Below are 25,842 nucleotides of genomic sequence, written 5' to 3'. Positions count from 1 at the left end.
TTCTGCACAGCAAAAGAAACTACCAGAGTGAACAGGCAACCTATGGAATGGGAGAAAATTTTTGCAATCTACCCATCTGACAAAGGGCTAATATCCAGAATCTACAAATAACTTAAACAAATTCACAAGGAAAAAACAAACAACCCCATCAAAAAATGGGCAAAGGATATGAACAGGCACTCCTCAAAAGAAGACATTTATGCAGCCAACAGACACATGAAAAAATGCTCATCATCACTGGTCATCAGAGAAATGCAAATCAAAACCAGAATGAGATACCATCTCATGCCAGTTAGAATGGCGATCATTAAAAAGTCAGGAAACAACAGGTACTGGAGAGGGTGTGGGGAAATAGGAACGGTTTTACAAGTTTGGTGGGAGTGTAAATTATCTCAACCATTGTGGAACACAGTGTGGTGATTCCTCAAGGACCTAGAACTAGAAATACCATTTGACCCAGCAATCCTGTTACTTGGTTTATACCCAAAGGATTATAAAAAATCATGCTACTATAAAGACATATGCACACGTATGTTTATTGCGGCACTGTTCACAATAGCAAAGACTTGGAACCAACCCAAATGTCCATCAATGATAGACTGGATTAAGAAAATGTGGCACATATATGCCATGGAATATTATGCAGCCATAAAAAAGGATGAGTTCATGTGCTTTGCAGGGACATGGATGAAACTGGAAACCATCATTCTGAACAAACTATCACAAGGACGGAAAACCAAACACCACATGTTCTCACTCATAGGTGGGAATCGAACAATGAGAACACGTGGACACAGGGCGGGGAATATCACACATCAGGGCCTGCCGTGGGGTGGGGGCTGGGGGAGGGATAGCACTGGGAGAAATACCTAATGTAAACGACAAGTTGATGGGTGCAGCAGACCAACATGGCACATGTATACCTATGTAACAAACCTGCGCATTGTGCACACGTACCCTAGAACTTAAAGTATAATAATAATTGTTTTAAAAGAGTACACATTGGGTACAGTGTACACTGCTTGGGTGAGGGGTGTATCAAAATCTTAGAAATCCCACCAAAAGAACTTACTCATGTAACCAAATACCACCTGTTCTCCCGAAACCCATTGAAATAAAATATGTAGTATTCAAAGAAAAAAAAAATCTTTTATCATTAACTATGATCTTGGTAGGAGTTTTTTTTTGGTACAAGCTTTTTATCAAATTAGCAAATTCTCTTGTATTCCAAGCATGCTAAGAATTTTGTGTTTTTTACATAACTTTATTGATATGTAATTAAATTAAAATAAACTTCTTATGTTTAAATTGTACAATTTGATCCACTACCACAGATGTATACATCTGCAAAAACATTACTACAATAAAAATAGTGAACATTTTTATAATCCACCCCTCAAGCAAACACAAGTGTTTGTAAGTCTGTGTAATACGATTTCTTCTTGAAATAAAAAAGTATAGATTGGTAATTTGGAATATGATTAGGTTTAGGGTAGAAGAGGATGCAAAGGTAAATAAAATATGACACACTTTGTTATGGTGTGGCTGTGTCCCCACCCAAATCTCATCTTGACCTGTAGATCTCATAATCCCCACATGTCATGGGAGGGACCAGGTGAGAGGTAATTGAATCATGGGGGCAGTTACCTCCATGCTGTTCTCATGATAGTGAGTGAGTTCTTGTGAGTTCTGATAGTTTTATAAGGGGTTCTTCCCCCTTCGCTCAGCACTTCTCTCTCCTGGGACATGTTTGCTTCTTCTTCTGCCATAATTGTAAGTTTCCTGAGGCCTCCCCAGCCATTCAGAACCGTGTGTCAATTAAACATCTTTCCTTTATAAATTATTCAGTCTCTGGCAGTTCTTTATAGCAGTATGAGAACAGACTAAACACACTTCTTAAAACAAAAACAAAGAGTGGTGGGTGGTCTTTGTAGTTATAAGACAAAGAATAATATTACAGGTGATTTATAAGAGAGATGTGATCAACTCATCTTCACTATGTGGACACAGGACAGAGGCAGAGGGTAGTTGGGAGGTTACACTTAGTTTTGGTTTGATACATGTTTGAGGGACTGGTAGGACATTTGTTTGGAGATATGTAGAAGTCAGTTGAAAGTGTGAGCAGGATTGGGGATTTATTTCTTTAACAAGAATTATTGCCACTATAATCAAAAGTTTGCCAGAAACTTCGAGGTAGCTCAGTGGAAGTGTCTTGATAGCTGACAATATGAGTGTTGTTCTGCAGGATGTAAATATCAATGGGGAAAGTTGTTCTGTGGCCATTATAGATTTTGGAAATATTGAATAAAAGTTGTATTCTTTTAGGCCTACTTAGGGTTTGTTATAGACTTTAGTAAGTATTTTGAATATTTAAGAAGGTTATTTAGTATCTGCACAAATGTATTTCCTAAATGTATTTCTAACAGAATTCTTTCATCTGATCAAAATGTGGGCATAACATTGCATAGACCACACTGGGGAATATTGGTTGGAACTTAAATGAAAGGATAAGAGTTGCACTGGGAGACTTTTACAGGGACCAGGCAAAGCTGAGATTGCTCAGAGGACAGGGTTAAATCTGATATTGAAGGGAAGGAGGGAGTTGAAGTGGAAGCTTGAAGAGGAAACCAGGCTGAGAATGGGAAGTTGTTTGTAGGTAAGAAGAGTGCGTTCGTGGGATGAGGAGCAAAGGAGAGGGAGAAAGAGGGAGAGAGAAGAGAAGAGAGGAAGAAGAGAAGAGGAAGATAAATTAAGAGATAAAATCTTAAACATGAAAGAATGAGGTCAGAAGCATAGATGGTGGGTTATTCTTAGAGAAGAGTATGCGTGTTCCATTTTTGGAGACAGTCTATGGAGATAGAGATGGATAATTTTGAGGGAAGGGAAATAAAATCTTTTAAATGTTTGAACTATTACAAAAGTTTAAGGGTGGACAGTTAATATTGATGGGGAATCTGATGCAATAATGAAAGCAAATAAGAATAAACATTCTTATTTTAAATGTATGAAGATATACTATTCATTTTCAGTAACTATTCACGCGGTAGTGTGGAGGGTGTAGTTGGGAGGCAAGAATAGATTTAAAAAGGATTTACTTTTTCTTAGGAAAAAACTCACTGGAGATGGAATCCTATTTAAATGCCTTGATTTTCGTCATGTTTACTGTGGTATACCCACGCCTTCAATTATGCCTGGCAGATAGTAGAGACTCAGTGAGTACTTTTTGAATGCCATTGAATGATGAATGAATGTTAGACACAGCCACAGCACATCAATAGTGCCCACATGCCACACATGGCTTTCCTTTAAGCTCTTTCAAACTTGTGTCCATGAACGAAAAGACTAAGCTCTTGAAAAGACTTGGCGCTAAGCCCTGTAGCCAGAGAGAGCTGCTTAGGGACCCTGTGGGCTAAAGATAGCACTAAAGAAATGGCATAGGCAGTGGAGCGTTTCTCCTCTGAAGAAAGCACATACAAAGTATGTGCTGACGCGTGCCAGGAGTTGGGGCTAGCGAGGCACATGGGACACAGCCTGAAGTAGCAGGCCTGGACAGATGGAGGAAGACTGGCTTAAGACAGGGCATCAGGTACCGGAGCTCAGTGGCAGCTGAAGTACTGTAGTCTGGGAGACACCAGACCTCCTTTAGGAATGCATTAGCCACTGGAATTCTTAGAGCGTACAAGTAGGGGAGCTCCAAGAGGTAAAAATGGATTTCCTGCCAGCGTGATGCATGGCGTCTTGAGTAGGATTTAATTTAATTTGGAAAATAACGGAGTGCTGACACATTTGCACCATGGGTGTTGTGGACTAGTTCATACTTGTTACATGCTAGGGATACCAAGGAATTAATAATCTTCGTTACATCACAGCTATAAGACAATTTTAATCAAATCTATCAATCTAACCCTATTATCCCTCCAATCACAGCAGAGTACTGAAACACAGTTTGGGCTGCATTTAAAACAAAAAAACCCACCAAATCCTTTAAGAATGAGAAAAGAAGAGAAACATTTAATTTTGGAATATGTGTAGGTAGTAGCTCATGGCCCTAAAAAACCCCCAAAGAGTAGAGGCTTAAGGTAAGAAAAGAAATTAGATGGTTAGAGTAAATGCATTGAGAAAAACACAGGTGTACTTACAAAGTATGTTCGTGAAAGCCAGAAAAAGTAAAGCCAATATAGTATTAGGCATTCACTTCTCTACAAAGATGAATTTAAATCAAACCTAATGAATACCTTATTTAAAATTTTAAATAAAAAATTTTACAAAATGTTTTATACAGCTCTCACCCATCTAAATGATCAGTTATTGATAAACTCTTAGGCATTCCCTAAACTAGAAAATTTTCATCCCTTGACATGGAATTTTTAAATGTTCTGATAGCTGTTATTAACATTTTTATCACTAAATACATCAGTCTGAAATGAGTTTACCCTGGAGTTAGTGTCACTTCTAGAGGGTACTTAACAATCTTCAATGGATTTAGCAAAGAGTATTTTCACATTTGGTTTTTACCTGATTGATAAATGCTTTTGTAATCTTATCAAGCATTATAGAAAGTCATTAAAAATTGATCTTAGGCTTTATCATCTTTTTTTTATTTATAAACTTCTGTGTAACTAAGAAGCCAGAGAAGCCCAATCTCAGAGATTTTTCCTTAGAGATATAAGCATATCAACAAAACATCGTAGCATACCGAGATGACATGCAATCTCACAAGTTCAATGTGTATGAGGCAGATGGAGAAATAATACTGTAAAGTCATTGGCTTCAAACTTCCTGGGATGGAAATGTTTGTAATCCAGGCTTAGGTTTTACAAGTTTCAAATTGATGGAGGATTGTAGAAGTTGGGGGAATAATAGAGCATGTTCAGGTATGTTGGTTGCAAATTAAGGCTCTTATTTTAATATAATTTTGTACAGTCCTTGAGGCCCTGTGGAAAATTGTTAATTGAAGGGATTGAATGTCTAAAAAATATTAAATATCTTGTTTTAGTTTGGTAAATGGCTCCTGGTAGTGACAATAGATAATATGACACGCAAATACCTTGCAAATGGGAAAGAGGTAGTACTTAGTTGGACCATAAGTGATCTTCCGGAGCTCTGCCTAATTCATTTGAACATCACATATATATTTTTTATTATTATACTTTAAGTTCTAGGGTACATGTGCACAACGTGTAGGTTTGTTACATAGGTATACATATGCCATGTTGGTTTGCTGCACCCATTAACTCGTCATTTACATTAGGTATTTCTCCTAATGCTATCCCTCCCCCTTCCCCCCACCTCACAACAGGCCTTGGGGTGTGATATTCCCCACCCTGTGTCCAGTTGTTCTCATTGTTCAGTTCCTACCTATGAGTGAGAACATGCAGTGTTTGGTTTTCTGTCCTTGTGATAGTTTGCTGGGAATGATGGTTTCCAGCTTCATCCATGTCCCTGCAAAGGACATGAACTCATCATTTTTTATGGCTGCATACTATTCCATGGTGTATATGTGCCACATTTTCTTAATCCAGTCTATCATTGATGGACATTTGGGTTGGTTCCAAGTTTTTGCTATTGTGAATAGCGCAGCAATAAATGTACATGTGCACGTGTCTTTATAGTGGCACGATTTATAATCCTTTGGGTATATACCCAGTAATGGGATGGCTGGGTCAAATGGTAGTTCTAGTTCTAGATCCTTGAGGAATTGCCACATATTTAGCCAGAATAATAAAATGTTTATTTTTCTTCATATCATTGGTAAATTCACACAATTCCATTTTGTGTCAAAAGTAATAAATGAAAGTGAGAACCAGAAAACAGCACATTGTGAACAAAATTAAATAAAGACCTACTTCTTTTTAAAAACAAAAATTAAAAAAAAGATGCATTAAAAAAACAAACATTCAAAATATCCTTTCACTTAGAAGCAAGGGAAAACCCGGCCGAGTGCGGTGGCTCACGCCTGTAATTCCAGCACTTTGGGAGGCCGAGGCGGGTGGATCACCCGAGGTCGGGAGTTCAAGACCAGCCTGACCAACATGGAGTAATTTCGTCTCTACTAAAAAATACAATAATTAGCCGGGCGTGGTGGTGCATGCCTGTAATCCCAGCTACTCAGGAATCTGAGGCAGGAGAATCACTTGAACCTGGCGGTGGAGGTTGCAGTGAGCCAAGATCACGCCGTTGCACTCCAGCCTGGGCAACAAGAGTGAAACTCCATCTCAAAAAAAAAAAGCAGCAAGGGAAAACGAATTCTTGTAAATAAGCCTTGTGTTAAATAGGAACTCATATCTGTGGCAATAGGCTTTTTAGAATTTCATAATATAACAGACTTTTTAGAATATCATAACACTACGAACTCCACTTACCAAACCTGAGATGCAGCCAAAACTATACATGAAGCAAAACCATATATTTTAAATAATAAAAAGTAACTTGGTTTTCAATTTATGAATCTTAAAAAAATACCGTACTAAACCAATCAGGATAGAGAATTGATAAAGATTAAAAATGAAATTGATGAATTAGAAAACAGAAAAACATTGGACTTAATCCCAGATCAAAATAACCAAATAAAGTCAGTAGTCTTATAACTTCATTTTACAGAAGAGGAAGTAGACTCAGACGTTAACAATAGACTCAAACGTTAACAGCCTGCTCATAGTTGCCCTGTTGGTAAGTATCAGAGTACTCTAAGGGCATAGATGCTAGGCTCCGCTGCATTTTTTTCAGTGTGAAGATTGGAATTATCCAACTGGCCAATTAGTCTAAATTCTGGGTAACAGTTTATAGCTTTAATGGCTAGAAAGTGGTTTGCAAGTGATACTGCTGGAGGCTATAATTGCTTGAGGAAGCCAAGGAAATATAGTAAAAACCAGCAGTCATTTGGGGATTGCTGGAGGCTTGGACAGTAAGGGTATACAGGCATCACTACAGCCTGGAACATTATGATCAAGAGCCTTATTAACAGAATAAATAATGAACGTAGACACATGATTTCAGAGAATATTTGAAGAGGAAAATCTGAAATTGTTAATTAGCCTTTTGGCAACACATCTCCATAAATGTATGCTGTAATGATCCTGTATTCCATTAATTCTTTTAGACTCCCGTATGTGTATCCTATTCATCATCCAATTAGATTCCATTCCCAAATTCTGCAGATGTACAATACAACATCCTGACAATGTTTCGATGCCTGGTACAGTTTTTAATATGTGGGTAGATAGATGGAAGGAAGTAAGTTTGTTTGATTTAATGGAAAACGGTAAGAAATTTTCGAAAGGGGAGAGGGGTGCTATACATAATGACTTCCTTCCAAAGTAGTTGGTATGGAAAAGAGGGAAAGAGTAACTTTGCAGTGGAGCACCCTGACAAATACCACCTCGGCCAGGTAACCAAGCTCGACACCAATAGTGATAAGTCATGTTGATAGTATGTACCTTTTGTATAAGTGATGAGAAAGTCTTTTTGCCTTTTTGGTCTTCCCCAAAACCCATAACCCCAGTCTAATCATGAGAAAGTTATCAGACAAATCCCAGCTGAGGGACATGCTACAGAATACCTGACCACATTCCTCAAAAGCGCCAACGTCATCAAAAATAAGAAAACTCTGAGGAAATGTCACAGCCAAAAGGAGCCCAAGGAAACATGACAACCCAATGTAATGTGGTGTCCTGGATGTGATCCTGGAACAGAAAAAGAAAATTAGCTAAAAATGAAGAAAACTGGAATAAAGTGTTGACTTTAATTAGTCAAATTGTATTATGCTTTGTATTTCTGTTGTGTTATAGAAATGATTAATAGACATTAAAAAAATCAAGATAAAAAGTCATGGTGGTGGCTCAGCAGAAGCTGGGTGGTTAAAAGATTTGTGGTGTTTAAGCCTGAAGAAAGACTGGGCACATGCAAAGTGGTGTGGCAGTGGTTTCCATTTCAAAACACTTTCAGGGCCTCTTGATCTAACTTTTCGTTTCTATCATTTCTTTTTCCTTTTTATTTTCTAAACCTGGAGGAACCACAAATTATTACAGATGAAATACAAACTTTTTTTTCTAACCATGAAAAGTACTGTTCTCCTTCTCTGAGATCGTACATGTAGCTGGGAGGGTAGGCATCTGCAAAGTTCCCAGACCTCTACCTGTGCTTCCCATGCCAGTTGCAGTGTGTAGAGGTGGCGGATACTGTGGTTCAAATTTTGGGGGTCATCCAGAACATCAGAAGCCCCAACATTTTGTTCTTTCACATACAGTGTTGTAATTCATTTCTCTTCTGACCTTGAAGTCCATGATGAGTTTTCATTGTTCTTTTAAACTTTCCTAAGTTCTCAATGTTTCCATCTACTTCAAACATTCCTTCACTCTAATGTTGCTACTGTGGAGGGTAGGCAGGAGCTTGTGGATGTATGGGTGGTGCTCATATAAGACAGTCCAGGATGCCCAATGCTGTTTCCTTTGGTCTCTTGACCATGTGGAGATTGAAGGTCTACAGCCTAGAAACTGGCACTTCATGGTGCACAGAGATGGATTCCCTCCCCTGGGCCTCATGACTACCTCAGTGCTGTAGCTGTTCATTTTGCTTCCCTTTAGCAATTGAGGAAACTCAAGGCCATGTGAAGGGAAGTGACTTGTCTAAACTTCTACAGCTGGGAAGATGGCAGAGACTAGATTGGAGCCCAAAGCTGAGTGGAATCAATGCTTGCCTCCTGCTTTGGAGGTGACTTGGGGCCCAACACCCCAGGAGGCACTTGCAGTGTCCAGCTAAAGGTTTCATGGCATCTGTGTTAGGATGCCCATGGAGGTACTGCCAGGAATTCTTCCCATTGTCCTATAAAATCAAAGTCCTGGGACACTGCATGGAGGCATTCCACAAGGTGGTGAGCTGGTTTTCCGCCTCTGAATGACAAGGAGATAAGAAATTTCTTACTTTCCTCTTTGACCCTAGTCTGAGGAGACATTAGGAGGGTATAGGAGAGCGAATTCTCTGTCTAACTGGCAGCTACTGCTTAGCTCCAGGCAAGGGATGCCATGGAGAAATGTGGACCCAGATTTGCCAATTCTGGTAATTTTTCAAAATAATCTAGAAATCCATTTTTTTAAATGTGAAATCTACAATTTTTAAATCTTGGCAAAAATGATCTTTTAGTATTGTTTTGTAATCACAGTTTGGACTAAGAAACACATATCTCTAGGCATCTGGGTTTGTAACATTAAATTCCCTCTTTCGCTTTCTTTCTTACTGGCAGTGAGTGCAAATCATTCATTTAGAAAGCATAAGCACCTAGATTCTTCAGTAAAAACAGACTGTCTTCAATGAAGAGAAAGAAACTCACAGAAAGCATCCAAAGAAACAATTTTTAAAAATTAGATAATACTACTGAATTTCAGGAGAAAAAAAAATTTTTGTTTGGCTAGAGCTAATTAAAGTTGTTGCACCTAGATTCTTCTATAAAAACAGACTGTCTTCAACGAAGAGAAAGAAACTCACAGAAAGTATCCAAAGAAACACTTTTAAAAAATTAGATAATACTACTGAATTTCAGGAGAAAAAAAAATTTTGTTTGACTAGAGCTAATTAAAGTTGTTTTCAGTGAGATCTTAATTTCAAGAAAACTGCTTTTCATGACTTTTTAAGATCTATGTAGGATTACAAAATTACGTTTGTTTGAGAAGAGTTACAGGGGTCAAAAATCTATCCTTAGATCCTTAAGACCGCTTCATAATTTGAGAAATTGTTGCTGTTGATTTTTTTTTTAGACAGACGGGTGCCATCTAATGGTGGTTTAAGAAATCTTAGTTAAACATGTGATCCTTATTTTTTAAAGGACCTAAAAGACAAGAGTTATCTTACTACTTGACAGAGATACTGTCACATACTCAGATTTATAACCTATGTGAGCAAACTTTGACTTATTTTATTGCTTCTAAATTGGCCGCAAAGGATTTAGATTAGTGAGATTTTCATTTTGTGCTTTGCAAATGTGGGAGAGAGAAAGCACAATTGAAACCCATAATCTTCTAGAGCTCCACAGAGCTCTGGAATTAAAGCTTCTCTACACTGTTCTTCCTGTTTCCATGGTGGGCATATGTAGTCCAAATATAAACAGCTCGAATGGCTTTTGTGATCTGTTTTTTGATGACTCATGCAAACGGGAGTACATGAGCTCATGGAAAATGTCAAGCTTAAATATTCTAGAAAGAAGATAGAAGTCAGAAGTTCAGTTACATGAGTTAAAAGACTTTATGTAACCCCAGCACTCTGGGAGGCCGAGGCAGGCGGATCATGAGGTCAAGAGATCGAGACCATCCTGGCCAACATGGTGAAACCTCGTCTCTACTAAAAATAGAAAAATTAGCTGGGCGTGGTGGCACGTGCCTGTAGTCCCAGCTACTCAGGAGGCTGAGGCAGGAGAATCGCTTGAACCCGGGAGGTGGAGGTTGCAGTGAGCCAAGATCGCGCCACTGCACTCCAGCCTGGTGATAGAGTGAGACTATGTCTTAAAAAAAAAAAAAAGATAAAAAAATAAAAAAACTTTGTGTATTAGATCAAATATTTACTTGCCCTGTTTCTGTTATGTAAAATGTTACTTTTCCTGGAAGTATTTGTCTATACTGCATTATTGTTCATGGAAATGGCCATTGTAGAATCAGTCTTACGTATGTACCATGGCAATTTGTGATATCATGGTTACTTTTCTGGAAAAAATTACTGTGTGTAGGTACATTTTTTGAAAGTTTACAAGCATAACTCTCACACAAATATAAAATGAACATGTCAAGATTTTATTCAACCCATTAGTTAGTGAGGAAACTAATAGAGTGTTAATACTGGTGCAAAAAGCATTTTTGGAACAAAATATTTACAAGAAAATTAATAAAGAAATGATAAGGTAAGGTTTCTGGGTGAGATGTAAAACTGGTTAACATCCTACCGGGAAATAAAGCTGTAACTTATGGATTATATGTTTCACTGTACAAAAATTACTTGCACTTTTCAGCCAAGTAAAAGGATGATGAAAAAAAAGAAAAAAAAAGTACTTGCACTTTTATAGGACAAATTTTTCCAAATTTACATGTGACTTCACTAAGTCTGAGATCTTTTATCAATGGTAAACAATTGTTGATTTAACTAAGTGTGTTTTATTGAGTGGGTCTGTGCCTTGTATGATCATTAAAAGCATAGTCCACACACTACTTTTTGGCTTGTATTCAAGCTTGGGATACCTTTTTCTTAAAAAATAATCAGACGTGAGCCTCATGTCTGTGCCTATGCCATTGTCAGAGTAAAATAACTGTGTTTGTCTGAATCTGACAAAACTAAATAAGGCAAGGGAGGATGAAGAGAGTCTCTTGCTTTTTCTTTCTATACCATGCTTTTCCTACCTTCTCATTACTCTAAGAAGGTGGGTTAATCTATTTCTTTACTTGTTTTTTCATTAAATAAGCATGTCTTGAGGGTCATTGTATACCAGGGACTGTACTAGGTGGTGGACAGGTAAAGCTATTCAAGATGGGCAAGTTCAATGTCCTGCAGGTGTTTTTGTTCTAAGGAGAGAAACACAATAAATGCACATAGCGACAACTACAAAGAAGGAAACAAAAGGGCATTGTTTAAAAGAGGAATATTAGGCTTCCAGGTAGACATTTGTGTTGGGAATTTATTTATTGTCTCAGCTACACACCATAATTATTGTAGAACTCATCAATAAAATGGCAGTTTCCATTGACTTTCACTACACCTATCCATTCATTCTCCAGGGAAGGGTAGACACAATTATGGTAACTTGCACTTTCCTAGACCACATGTTGTCAAACGTACATCAATCAAAAGTGGTTGCCCTCTACACCTAGGGGGCAGTAGATATCCTGGTATTCCCCTTTATATCATCCTGGGATTTCCTTTGATGCTTTGCTGTGTTTGACTCTTGATTGCTGATCCTATATTTTCTTCTTTCTTAGTTTACTTGGTTTATTCCCTTGTTTAGATAGAGAACGCCCTCCAGTAACATCTTGAAAAAGGGTATGTAGAGACAAAAGTTTTAGGTCTTTTATATTAGGAATTATCATGATATTATCCTTCCACTTAACTAATAGTTTCATTGGGTATAGAATTTTAACTATTACCTTCAGATAGTTACCTTTAATATAGCACTTTACAGAAAAGGGTTTTCAAACAATTAGAGAAACCTGCGAGGACAAAAGGAAGGTGAGAGGAAACAATTGCAACTCAGTTTTGGAGCCAGAAGGCAAATGGATGAGTAGTGATTCTCTTAGCAGATCCAAGAAAGCTTAGCAGTAAGCTAGGAGGCTGAGAAATAGCCAAATTTATACAGAATAGCCACTAAAGGCACAGGAAATAATAGTATCAGGTACCTTTACAACTTTGGTGGTGAGTGAGCAACTAGGTGGGGAGAAAACTGCTGCAGGAGATCCTTAAAATCATCATCCCTTCCATCCTGTGCTGCTGCTGACCCCCTGCTTACCCCTCCAAATCTGGTGTTCATTCTCCAGGAAAGGTAAAACAGGATCTCTTGAATGATGATGTGAGCCGTGTTTGTGGGTTAGGATCCCTAAATAAAACAGGGGATTAAGTGACCATATGATGATCGAATTCAGAGACTCCAGTTTTTTACCCCCTTCTACTAGGTCCCAGATGTCTTGGTAATTATATCTGTACCCTTTAGGTGGGAGAATGGAAGATTCTTCTTTGGGGAAACTGATCAATGTAAGAGTAAAGTTTTTTCTGTAGATACTAAAATTGGGACTTTCTAATAAGTGGTTCACTCGTTCACTGAAAGTTGACAAGCCACATCCTTCTGCACATGCTCAGAACTTTCAAGTATTATTTTCGTCACTTATCCTTGATCATATGAAGATATGAAGATCCATATATTCAGAGCATCCCAGTCATCAGTTTAGTCTCATAATTTTAAGTATATATAGATGATGAAGAATTACCAGATATAGAAGACAGATTCCAGAATAAATAACAAATTATTTTTGTTAATTTAGAGGTAACAAAGAATACAAAGAGGGAAGATTTTTTTTTAAATCAGTATTTTCTAAGATATTTTACAAAATCATTGGATTAATGGAAAAATAACAGGATACTGTTAAATTCTTAGAAATTGAAAACCATAGCATAAATTTAAAAATAGTAGGATAATTGAAATTTGATGATGAATTAAATTCTTGGGAAGCAGAGCAAAAATCAAAGAATTGGTAATTAAGATATAAGGAATAAGATATAAGGAAATGAGAAAACTATCCTCAGAATATCAGTGTGGAAATAATAGGAGTTCTAGGAGAGAGATCAGTGAAAATGGAGTGGGGGCAGAAATCACTGTGAAATAATAAAGGAAACTTTGTCCGTTTGAAGGATATGAGTGGCACTTGAAGGGAATTTACAGAGTGTTCATCCAAATGGACAAGAATAAACTAATTCCAAGATGCATCATTCTGAAGTTTCAGAATACTTTACAATGAGAAGAACCTTCCAAAGGGAGGACAACACAAACAATCAGAACGGGTCACAAACACTTTAGAATCAAAACAATTTTAGATTTTTTAGTAGCAACACTAGGAGTTTGAAAACAATGGACTGAGGCTCTCAAAATTCTGAAAGAAAATTATTTTTACCTACAATTCTATACTCAATTAAACCTTTAGTTAAGTGGAAGGATAATATTGTGATAATGTCTAACATACAAGACCTAAAACATTTATCTTTACATAAGCTTTCTCAGGCTGTGACTGGAGGGTGTTCTCCATCAAAACAAGGGAATAAACCAAATAAACTACTAAGGAAGAAGAAAACATGGGATTAACAAACAGAGGATGAAACACAGGAAAGGATTCAGAGAGATTCCAGGATGATAGAAACAAGGATCCCAGGATGACTGTTGCCCATCATGTGTAGAGGGCAACCACTTTTGATTGATGTAGGTTTGATAATATGTGGTCTAGGAAAGTGCAAGTTACCATAATTGTGTCAACTATTCCCCAAGAGTGAATTGATGGGTGTAGTGAAAGTCAATGGAAACTGGCATTTTATTGATGAGAGATACAATGATGATGGTTTGTATCTGAGACAATAAACATATTCCCAACAGGAAAGTCTACATGGAAGCCTGGTATTCCTTTGTTAACTAACATCTTGGAAAGGTGTGCTGATTTCTATAGTCTGTCTTCTGTAGGAATACATATATTTCTGTATATATATACACACATAATCTCTTGAGAGATATAAATGAAGTTGATAACTGGGATTGACTGTGGGTAGGAGCAGCATATGGCTGGTGGAGGGTACTGTGAGGGAGGCTTATTTTTTACTGTTTATCTTTTTATTCCTTTTAAATATTATGCTACATGCATATATAAGTTATTTAAAGATGAATAAAATAAAATGTATTTCTTATAAATTAAAAATAAATAAAGACATAACATTAACTACAGTCTGAGTAAGAGACTATTTGTTTTATTTATTACTTTTAAAATGTTTAGCACTTACTCTATTTGTAACATTAGAGTACTTTGCTTTTGAAACTTATAAATTTAAATTCTGTTTTGGTTTGGGAGAGGGCAAAGATCATTTTTTTTTTTGGTGGTGCTTACCAAATACAAATAAGACAGATTAAGAATTCTTAGAAGCTGAATAATTGATGATAGGAATGATGAAGCTTCTCTTGTTCCACAGGAGTAATTCTATAGTTTTAGAATGCCCCTTAGTAGATGTAATAGAATTCAAGTAATTCTAAACTTGAAAACCTTGTTCCTTTAGGATCATATTTTCAGTATTAATTACCTGGTGGTCACACCATGGGAAGATGCTTGCTATGGCATTGACAAGGTAAAAGATGAAGCTAATAAGGTCAATGCGTTCATTCAATTCTGCACTAGTAATGTTTGTCTTTTCAGGCCCTTGTCCCATCACTCATAGATACTGTACAGTTGTTTATTCTGAAATGTAAAGAGATAGAGTCAACTTTCAAATTGAGGGAAGGTTTTATTTTTAATCGAAGTTGATTAATGCAAAATTAATTGAATTATGATTTTCTTTCATTGTCTTCTATTGGGTCCTAATTCTCATTTATTTATTTTACTCTCTTCCTTATTCTACTCCGTTCTACATAGTTATTGAGACATAGAAAAAAAGACTCTTTGACTCTTTCCTTTTAATCAGAATATGCTATACCTGTTACATTTCCTAAGGTGCCCATCATTTATTTGAGACAAGATGGGAGGAAGGTACTGTCCTAGATAAACAGGATTTAGAATTTATTGCTTATAATGACACGTTGTTGATGAATTTTATAATATTTGATGCTCTTATGGGCTAAGTAATCCAGGTAAAAAATAAAGTAGGGAAAATAGGAGTATGTTTTTAAACAGGAACAATGAAGTATCGTGGGAAACAGCAATAGGAATAAATTAATGTCAGACTAATGTAAAGAAGCAAGATATTGGGGTTCCTTGGTGACAATCAGAAGGGGCTTAGCTTTTTCAGGACACTGAGTCAATATGATACACTCTTGTCCTGCTGTGTTCTATTCTGAAGACATCCTTAGTTTGTCTAAGTGTCTTATTAGTCATTACCAGTTTTGAGGTGGAGAGGAAGATATTAGACTGTGAGTACAGATAGTGCTAATAATTGCATGGGAACAGAAGATAGCTAGCGTGGTGTCCTTTCATGAATCCTTAGAGAAGAATAATACTGTTGAATGTTAGAGTGGGACAGAGGGGACTTTCCACTTTGTTTATCCTAATATGAGTTTGCAGTATCACAAACTGGAGATTGGCGGATAAATATTGATGTTGAAAGTGACGGAAAACCCAACCCAAGCCAGCTAGAGCACAAAACGTAATTTATTGTCTCAGAAACTGAAAACTCTAGGATAAAGGTGGATTCAAGAGCTTAAGCTTTGATTATCAAAATGTGGCTCCTTTCATCCCCTTGGCTCTGTGGCTGTGTTTGTTTCATTTCCAGACTGTGGGAGAACTTGCCCCAATTATCACAATCCCAAATACAGTGGTAGAGGGAATTTCCATTCTTATGCTTAAAGGAAAGTCTCCTAATTGTGTCTTCTGTCTTCTTGGCTTTGATTGACCTGATCTGAATGGCCAACCCTATGACTCTGTTTAAGCCAAGGAACATATTTTAAGTATCTTTGTGTCCTCGGTGATTGATGAGCACAGGGTGTTGCATGATGTACAGGTACACAATATACGAATGTTATGTTAAACTGTAAGCTGCTTTTCTGAAAACAACCATTTTACATTGTAAGAGCTGCTCTAATATAGTCCAGATTTTAATTCTGAAATTTTTTTGGAGCAAAATTAGGTGACTTGTTGGAGAGACTGAATATGATTACTAGAATTCAAGAATTTGAGACTTTCTGCCTGTGTGCTATCAGGACTCTGTCAGAACCTCACAGTAGAATTCAGGAAATAAGCAAGAAATTAAATTACATATCATCTTAGCATGCTAAGAGATCTATTAAGAGATAAGGGATATATTGGAAGAAAGAGTTTTAATTTCTTTTGAATCATACAAAACAAAAGTGAGAGGTGGGAGAAGAACATGGATGATAGCTGGAAATGAGAGGATTTGAATATTGGAATATCATCCCATTAGAGAAGAGGAATGATGTCAGTGATGCTAAAATTATTCTTTCACAGTTAAAACAGAATACAAATTACGCACATCATGATCTTAAAACATATGTTTGAAATTCATTTTATAGAGAAGTTTAAAAATAAGTGGTCTGATGGGGCATGAAAAAATTTTGTTAAATCTAGTAAGAGAAAAAAATGACCTAAAATAGATTTAAGACTTATGTGCTGTGTCAATTACTAATGCCTTGTCTTCTGAGTTTAATTTAAAAAAAAGGGAATTCCAAAGACTAGATTTTTAGTGTGATAGAGGAAAGTGTACCTAGCTACTCTAAAAAATAAACTATTCAGCATTTGTGTAATTATGCCTGTCTTCTAATGGGAACTTCATTTTCAAAGCTTTTTTTAATCTTTAAATTCTATTGAATGCCAACTTTGCCCGAACAACTTTTCATACAGTGTGAAAAGATGAAAGCAAAGGAGGTGCAATTATCAATGATGTCACAGAATTTGAGGCATTTCCAATCATGCCTGTGTGCTCATTTTGCATAATCTCAAAACTCACTGATGTGGACCAATTTAAAATGAATTTACTGACTTAAACACAGGATCTTGAAGCTCTAATTGCCTGGGAAACTGTAAGAATGCAGCATTTGAGCTCATTGGTCCTGACATAAAAAGATGCTGTTAAATATTTAAAGTAGTCAAGAGAGCTGTAGTGTCATTTAAATAAATGTAATGTTTATTAGAGTAATAAAGTGAAACTTTTAGGAGATTCATAATTATGCAATCTTATGAGAGTTTTGGTTATTGTGCATGAGCTTGAAATATCTGAATGCTTGGAAACGTAGCATAAATGATTTATCATATTATTCAAGGTGGTGATGTGTGATTTGTTGAAATAAAATGTAAATGGCAGTACAGTGTGGTTATTGGATAGAGAGTTTGGAGTTAGCCTCCAAAGCCTACATAGCCACTTAACTGAATAATATTGCATATGTTGACTAACCCATCTCTGCTTTAGTTTTCTCAGCTATAAAATGGTACTAATGCTATGCTCACCTTCTTCATAGAGATATTGTAAGGATTAAATGTGTTAATGTATATAAAGTACCTTAAAACAGTGCTATATAAGCATTTGCTGTTATGATCACTCTGTAAAAGTCATTACAGTTTTTCTTCCGAATGCACAAAATCTTAAAATGCAATATCAGAATATGAAAAAACATATGAGGAAGTTCGCACATATAGCATTGAAAAGTTCAGTAGTTAACTCATAACTACAAATTTGGCCTTTTGTATGTTCACTCCAAGACACACTTCTAACACGATTCCTCACACTCTAGGACAGTAATTCTCTAAGTGAATTATACCAAGGATGAGTTGCATCAGAATTAATAGGGCTACTTGTTAAATGCATATTCCTGGGCCTCACTTTAGACTTACTGAATCAGAATTTTTGAGAGTGAGAATTAGCATTTTAACAAATGCCTGAGGTGATCCTTATGCAGGACAGATTTTGAGAACTGTTCTTACTTGTTCATGATTCCCTCTATTCATGCTGTAATTTCACTTTCACTCTGTCTCACATTGCACTTCAGATGTCTTATTTCTCTCAGTTCATGGTTCTGTCACGTCTCCTGTTCAAGGACTGTAGATTTTTCTTTCAAAATCACAGTAGATTGTAGTTGATCTTTTTCTTTCACATCCAAAGCCTAGTTTACTACCTTCTCCCTCTTCCATTTTGTGCTCCCTTCATTGTACCTTGTTCATTTCCTTCCCACTATTTGTCCTAAGTGGGATGTGAAATCATTCTGGCTTTAGAATTCCATAAAAGACCTTCAGCTGGCTTTGGTTTAGCTCAGAACTGCTCCCCCTTTCCTGTCTCACACATGCTTTGCTTTTTCCCTTCCATTTCTCTCATCTTTTTCATTTCCTTTCTTTCCATGAACATTCCTGGGTTGGAAGACAGGGAAGAGTTTGCAGCTGGTCAAGGAAAACTCTTCTTCAGATTTCATTGGTCTTCTGGCAGGTTTGCCTGGAGAGAAGGGACAGGTACAAAGGAAGTCCCAATCCTTCAGCATCTCTGTCCCTGTTAGCTTATATCCCTTTCCTGGACTCCATTTGAACTCGGCATCCCTGTCTGGATTTTAGAGTCAGAAGTGTGTGAGACATCATTGAGCAGTCTCAGACTGCATTGTCTGTATATACTTAACGGAGAACATTGCACTTAAATCCTAAAATATATCAGGAACTCATGTATTTGGCGTGTCTAAGTATAAAGCCATGTGTAGCCAAGTGGAAACACCACATACAAGAAAATTGTATTACTTCTTAAGGTAAAGATTAATAGGAAGCATTTTGGCTCATAGAGTATGTAATGCAGCTCTCCTTTAAAACACGTGAACTTTTTATGTTCGTGTGACTGATCACATAGATCCATGGGAATCTTAATGATCCGTGAGGGAAATTGTTCACATTTTTAGAGGTATATCTACATTACAAAACAGCAGCACTTTCAGGAGACCACTGCACTGTTGTGCTTTGGAAAGCACTTGAATCCCAGAGTGCTGAAAGTAGGAACAGTATTGATGACTCATAAACACACATATCATAGTAAAAAAAAAAAAAAAAAAGAAAGTAGATGTCATGAAAAAAAGGAAATATATACTTGGGCAAATTTGCTTATTTTAAAGCAACATGGACATTTTCTTAGACGTGGTCTTAGTATTTTAGCTAGTAAAATGAAAGAAATTTAAGTCCTGGAAATTTATCCCTTCTTTGAAAGGATTAGAATTTCTTTGCAATAACTAAGAATTTAAAAAATTCTCAAAGAAGACAAGTTTAAGGAAAAAGTAGACACCAACCAAGAAATCAATTTATTGCTAAAAATTTGGCTTCAACTGTTTCAGTTTTGGCTGGTATTTCGTAGTTTTATTTGTGTAAATATGGGCTTTAATTAAATTTCCAAGTTGCTGCTTAGGTTTTTCTTAAAATGTGGATGTCAATAAATTTTTTACATGAACTAAATTTAATAAGTAAGTTTAACTTACAGCTATTATCTTGGTATAGAAGCTAAAAAGCAAAAAGTACTTCTGAATAGTAGAAAGAGAACCATAAGAATAGAATTGTGTTTTTTTAACTTCTGTCATCACATATTTGAGTTTGATGTCTTAATAGTTGATGTATTTATGTCTTAGTTGTTTGCTGTCTAACTCTTCATACTGTGTTTATATCTATAGACAATACAATCTAATGAGAATAGATTAGATATATTTTGTGATTAATATTTTTTTCTTTTTGTTTTAGGGATGCCCTCTGCATCTTTATTAGTAAATCTTCTTTCAGCTTTACTCATCCTATTTGTGTTTGGAGAAACAGAAATAAGATTTACTGGACAAACTGAATTTGTTGTTAATGAAACAAGTACAACAGTTATTCGTCTTATCATTGAAAGGATAGGAGAGCCAGCAAATGTTACTGCAATTGTATCGGTAAGAAATTATTATAGCTCTATTTTTACTGAAATAGATATGACGTTTCTTAGTTTTAATGGCAAGGATTTTTTCTTCTGTTTGAGATTTTGAGCAGTTTCATTATGATAAATGATGGATAATTTGCAGATAATGCTATTCCATTTTTATCCCTTACAGGTTTATAGAGTGCTCCAACATAATCATGTACATTTAACAGTACTATTTTTAAAGATATAGACTGATCATTTTGTAGTGTTCATATATTTATTTTAGAACAAGAACTTTTCATTTTGGGTAATTTGGATTGTAGCTATCTCTGCTCAGATACACTATCTATTGCAAGGTAGTGTAGAGAAAACGTATGGAATATTTAAAAGTAGAAAAACGACAATAGTAAAAAAAAACTTTAGTTATGTCCAAGAGCTCTTTCAGTGGGAAAAATTAAGTATATTAACTTAAGTAAATGTTGGGTAGAATTTGTTAAACTATTGATCTATCTAGCACACAATTTAGTTACTGGGTGGATTGTGTGTGCATGAGTATGTGTCTATTTTTAACCAGAAAGTTATGTCATGTGACCACTAAGAGTATTGCTATATTTGAGTCTCAAAGTACTTATACTTTTTGTTTGGAAAAATAAAATCTTAAGAAATAGGCTTAATTATCACATTATGAAATATTATTAAAAGAGAAGATGAAGAAAAATGACCTATGAATGAATCCAATGCTATAATTTTAGTTATTTGTGACATATATCTATATATAGAAATTATTTTTAGAGTACACATTATATTAGATAATCTTTTTCATAAAATTTTGATTGAATCCTAACAATTTTTTCAGGTTCCTTTATCATTTTCACAACTTTTCTTAATGGTATTGTAATTACTTCCTGATCATTCTTCCTTTTCATTGTGGTTGCTTCTAATTTTTACTGTTACGAATGTTATTCTGGTAAAACTGTTTACATATATTTTTATTTTTACCTATTTCGAATTGTTAAATGATTTTCATAGGCTGAATTACTGTGCTTTTCTGTTTGTTTCAGTGGCTCTTGATAATTCTTTCTTAAAGCTTGTGTCATTTTCTATAGTAAGGTATATTTTCCAACACCCTTCACAACTTACTTGGATTTCTCAAGTATTTAAAACTTAATTTATTGTTATGTATGAGAACTAGAAATTGACTAAAATTTCCCTATACATGATTTTTATTGGTACTAAATCAAATATTTTTTCTAGTAGCTTAATTACTCATTTTGAGCTCTTTCATGAAAGAGATCTCATTTTGATCTGCACAAGCTCATGCAGAATCTTACTAATAATACTGAGAATCTTACCAGTAATGCTGATTTCACAGAATAAGATCCTAAAAAGTTAAGGAAAAGTTTATGATGATTAAAACATTTGAAATGCTAAAATAATTAGATCTTTATTGGAGATGTGGGAAAATATAAGTACAACTTTAGGTTGAGTTTGGGAAAGAGCAGTTTCTTTGAAACTGATAGGGAAATAATGGATTTTCCTGACACAGTTTTTGGCAGGCCACATACATCTCTTTCTTTTCCTTTTCTCTTTTTTGTTGATATATAATAGTTTTACGTATTTTGGGGGTATATGTGATATTTTAATATTTGTATACAATGTGTAATGATCAAATTAGGGGAATTGGGGAATATCCCCAATGATCCCCAATGATCAAATTAGGGGCATATCCCTCACTTCAAACATTAATCTTTTCTTTGTGTTAGAAGCATTATAATTCCTCTCTTCTAGCTATTTTGATATATACAATAAATTAATGTTAACTATAATTTCCCTACTGTACTATCGAATACTGGAACCCATTCCTTCTGTTTTTGTACTCCTTAACCAACTTCTCTTCATTAACCTCTTCCCTTCTCAGCCTCTGGTAACCACCATTCTACTCTCTAACTCCATCAGGTCCACATTCTTTAGCTGGATGAGAACATGTGGATGAGAACATGAGATATCTATCTTTCAGCACCTGGCTTATTTCACTTAACATAATGACTTCCTGTTACATCCATGTTTCTACAAATAAAAGGATTTCATTCTTTTTGATGGCTGAATAATATTCTGTTGTGTAGCTGTGCATATATACAACATTTTTTTGAGAATTTTAGCTATAATTTGTCTTATTGTTAGGTTTGCTGTTGTCTACTCCAGATCAATCAAGAGCAGAGAAAAAAATTCACATAATTGCTTTCCTATATAATTCTTTTTCTATGTAATATTTGTTTTTGTTTCACAGCATGAACAAATGATTTTGTTTAGAATCATTTCTTTTTTCCTTTTTTTTTTTTTGAGGCAGAGTCTTGCACTGTCGTCCAGGCTGGAGTGTAGTGGTGCGATCTTGGCTCACTGCAACCTCCACCTCCCGGGTTCAAGCAATTCTCCTGCCTCAGCCTCCCGAGTAGCTGGGACTACAGACACACACCACCACACCCAGCTAATTTTTGTATTTTTATTAGAGATGAGGTTTCACCATATTGGCCAGGCTGGTCTCGAACTCCTGACCTCGTGATCCGCCCGTGTCGGCCTCCCATAGTGCTGGGATTACAGTAGTGAGCCACTGCGCCTGACCTGGAATCATTTGTTTATTTCTGAAGATAAGTTTTTTCAGTTGTTAAATATTTATGATTTTTGTTTTTGTACACCCTATCTATAAACATAAATGTCACTTGATTTATGCTTTTTCTCTTGATTGCTGTAATTAACATCTGTTTTACTTGTCCTAATACTGTGTTAAATAAGAATGATCTATATTTTGCATTTGACAGCTGTATGGAGAGGACGCTGGTGACTTTTTTGACACATATGCTGCAGCTTTTATACCTGCTGGAGAAACAAACAGAACAGTGTACATAGCAGTATGTGATGATGACTTACCAGAGCCTGACGAAACTTTTATTTTTCACTTAACATTACAGGTAAGTCCGTGTTTCCTCCTTATAAAAATTATAAGGAGGACTTATAAAACTTATAAAAATATTTTAGTGCTTAACAATCTATCTATCTAGAGATGAGCCAATTCAGATAACTGGTGGTGGTATTCATAGAATCCAGAACTGACAACCTCTTCAGCGCTTCCACAATCTGGTTATTCCTTGATCTTGTTCAGAAACTCTGCAGCTAGTTTTTGGATCCATTCAGCTTACTCGGGAATTGCCATGACAGTTACTCCAGAAAACTTTGCCTTCCCTTTGGCCTTTTTTTCTTTTATTCCTCCCCTGCTACCAAATGTACAAAGAATGACTGTGACTTCTGAGTTCAAAGGACAAGAATACAAAAAGCGGGCATGGAAGTGGGAGGTCCCTGTGACTTAAATTCAGAGTACCGCTGGGAAAAAAACCTGAATAGCCTTAGGTTTAATTAAACTTTATGGCTTGGTTTATTAGGTTGAGGCAATGACTCGCTAACACCATTCTGGTTGTTTTTTCTAAAGAGCATTAAGAATTTTTTTTTGAATAATTGTGTCACTACCATTAAAATGTTTGTGAAAATTACACTTCAGTTATGTTTTGCTCTTTTAAATCATTCTTTAAAAAATATACTTTTGTGCTGCTGTTGAATATCAGTACAAATGTTACAGAAAACTCTCCATTTTATAAACAGTTTTAATGTTTTATCTTCAGTTTGGTTCTGTGATTCATAGAATAACTAATTCTAAAGTTCCAGTACCTTCAATAGCATGGGAAAAATTACATTGAATACAATTTTGTGCTGTGTACTTAATTCTGTTATATTAGTGATAACATAGTAATTATAACTAATTTATAATATAGTATTATTAGCCAGTGATTATTTATAATTATACTATCATATATTATTAAGAGTCAGTGACTAATGGTTTTCAAAACTTTTGAAAATTTTTCATTTGGAACTTCTTAACCATATTGATGTAATTGGAATGTTTACTTAATCTGTGCATTAAGATTACATATGTATTTTTATTATATTCTGAATAACTACTTGAAGACAAATTCTACAAAAATAAATTTTTAACTTATTATTTTATTTTTAATTCATTATTTTATTTTTGGGATTTTATTTTAGAAACCTTCAGCAAATGTGAAGCTTGGATGGCCAAGGACTGTTACTGTGACAATATTATCAAATGACAATGCATTTGGAATTATTTCATTTAATATGGTATGGACACAATTTGATGATACTTGTGGTTGCTAGATAATAGTTTATTAAATTTTAAAAATTAGTTTTCATGATGTTAGCTAGTATCATGCTGTGTTTTGATATTTAAATAAAATTTGCTTTAACTTTGTCCCTGTTTCACATTCTGTAGACCATTCATTTGTTCTACCTAAGATGTTTGTGAATTGAGGACGCTTGTATGATCGTGGTCTTTTGTCCTTATCTCTTTCTGCTGATTGTTCCACCTGACTCCTTTGTTACCTCTTCTGTCTTTAACTCAGATATACCACCCATTGCCTTTTCCTGATTTCCCCAAATGTCACCTAAAGAAAGTGTTGTTTGTTTGTCAGACTCTTCTGAAAGTTTGGAGTTAATGGGAGATGAGAAAGCATATTGAAAGAATACTTTTCTTTTTTTTTTTAATTATTATTATTGTACTTTAAGTTTTAGGGTACATGTGTACAACGTGCAGGTTTGTTACATATGTATACATATGCCATGTTGGTGTGCTGCACCCATTAACTCGTCATTTAGCATTAGGTATATCTCCTAATGCTATCCCTCCCCCCTCCCCCTACCCCACAACAGATGCCGGTATGTGATGTTCCCCTTCCTGTGTCCATGTGTTCTCATTGTTCAATTCCCACCTATGAGTGAGAACATGCGGTGTTTGGTTTTTTGTCCTTGCGATAGTTTGCTGAGAATGATGGTTTCCAGCTTCATCCATGTCCCTACAAAGGACATGAACTCATCATTTTTTATGGCTGCATAGTATTCCGTGGTGTATTGTGCCACATTTTCTTAATCCAGTCTATCATTGTTGGACATTTGGGTTGGTTCCAAGTCTTTGCTATTGTGAATAGTGCCACAATAAACATACGTGTGCATGTGTCTTTATAGCAGCATGATTTATAATCCTTTGGGTATATACCCAGTAATGGGACGGCTGGGTCAAATGATATTTCTAGTTCTAGATCTCTGAGGAATTGCCACACTGACTTCCACAATGGTTGAACTAGTTTACAGTCCCACCAACAGTGTAAAAGTGTTCCTATTTCTCCACATCCTCTCCAGCACCTGTTGTTTCTTGACTTTTTAATGATCGCCATTCTAACTGGTGTGAGATGGTGTCTCATTATGGTTTTGATTTGCATTTCTCTGATGGCCAGTGATGATGAGCATTTCTTCATGTGTTTTTTGGCTGCATAAATGTCTTCTTTTGAGAAGTGTCTGTTCATATCCTTTGCCCACTTTTTGATGGGGTTTTTTTTTTTCTTGTAAATTTGTTTGAGTTCATTGTAGATTCTGGATATTAGCCCTTTGTCAGATGAGTAGATTGCAAAACTTTTCTCCCATTCTGTAGGTTGCCTGTTCACTCTGATGGTAGTTTCTTTTGCTGTGCAGAAGCTCTTTAGTTTAATTAGATCCCATTTGTCAATTTTGTCTTTTGTTGCCATTGCTTTTGGTGTTTTAGACATGAAGTCCTTGCCCATGCCTATGTCCTGAATGGTAATGCCTAGGTTTTCTTCTAGGGTTTTTATGGTTTTAGCTCTAACAGGTAAGTCTTTAATCTATCTTGAATTAATT

General features: G+C 35.7%; 1 protein-coding gene across 9 annotated transcripts in view; it reads left to right on the top strand.

Annotated features, from left to right (window-relative positions):
* The window catches only part of ADGRV1 (adhesion G protein-coupled receptor V1), a 606,362-nt gene that overhangs the window by 33,569 nt on the left and 546,951 nt on the right, over window positions 1-25,842 (top strand). For all 9 annotated transcript variants that reach the window (XR_010156862.1, XM_063810270.1, XM_063810268.1 and 6 more), the window contains exons 2-4: window positions 19,914-20,098; window positions 22,884-23,033; window positions 24,160-24,255. Coding sequence is in view for 8 of the 9 variants with exons in the window: in XM_063810270.1 (XP_063666340.1) it covers window positions 19,914-20,098; window positions 22,884-23,033; window positions 24,160-24,255 (431 nt within the window). In the remaining variant the exon portion in view is untranslated. The remainder of the gene's footprint in view (window positions 1-19,913; window positions 20,099-22,883; window positions 23,034-24,159; window positions 24,256-25,842) is intronic.

Source organism: Pan troglodytes, chromosome 4, assembly GCF_028858775.2.
Source record: "Pan troglodytes isolate AG18354 chromosome 4, NHGRI_mPanTro3-v2.0_pri, whole genome shotgun sequence".
NCBI classification, from domain to species: Eukaryota; Metazoa; Chordata; class Mammalia; order Primates; family Hominidae; genus Pan; species Pan troglodytes.
This window is presented reverse-complemented; position numbering and strand designations above follow the sequence as displayed.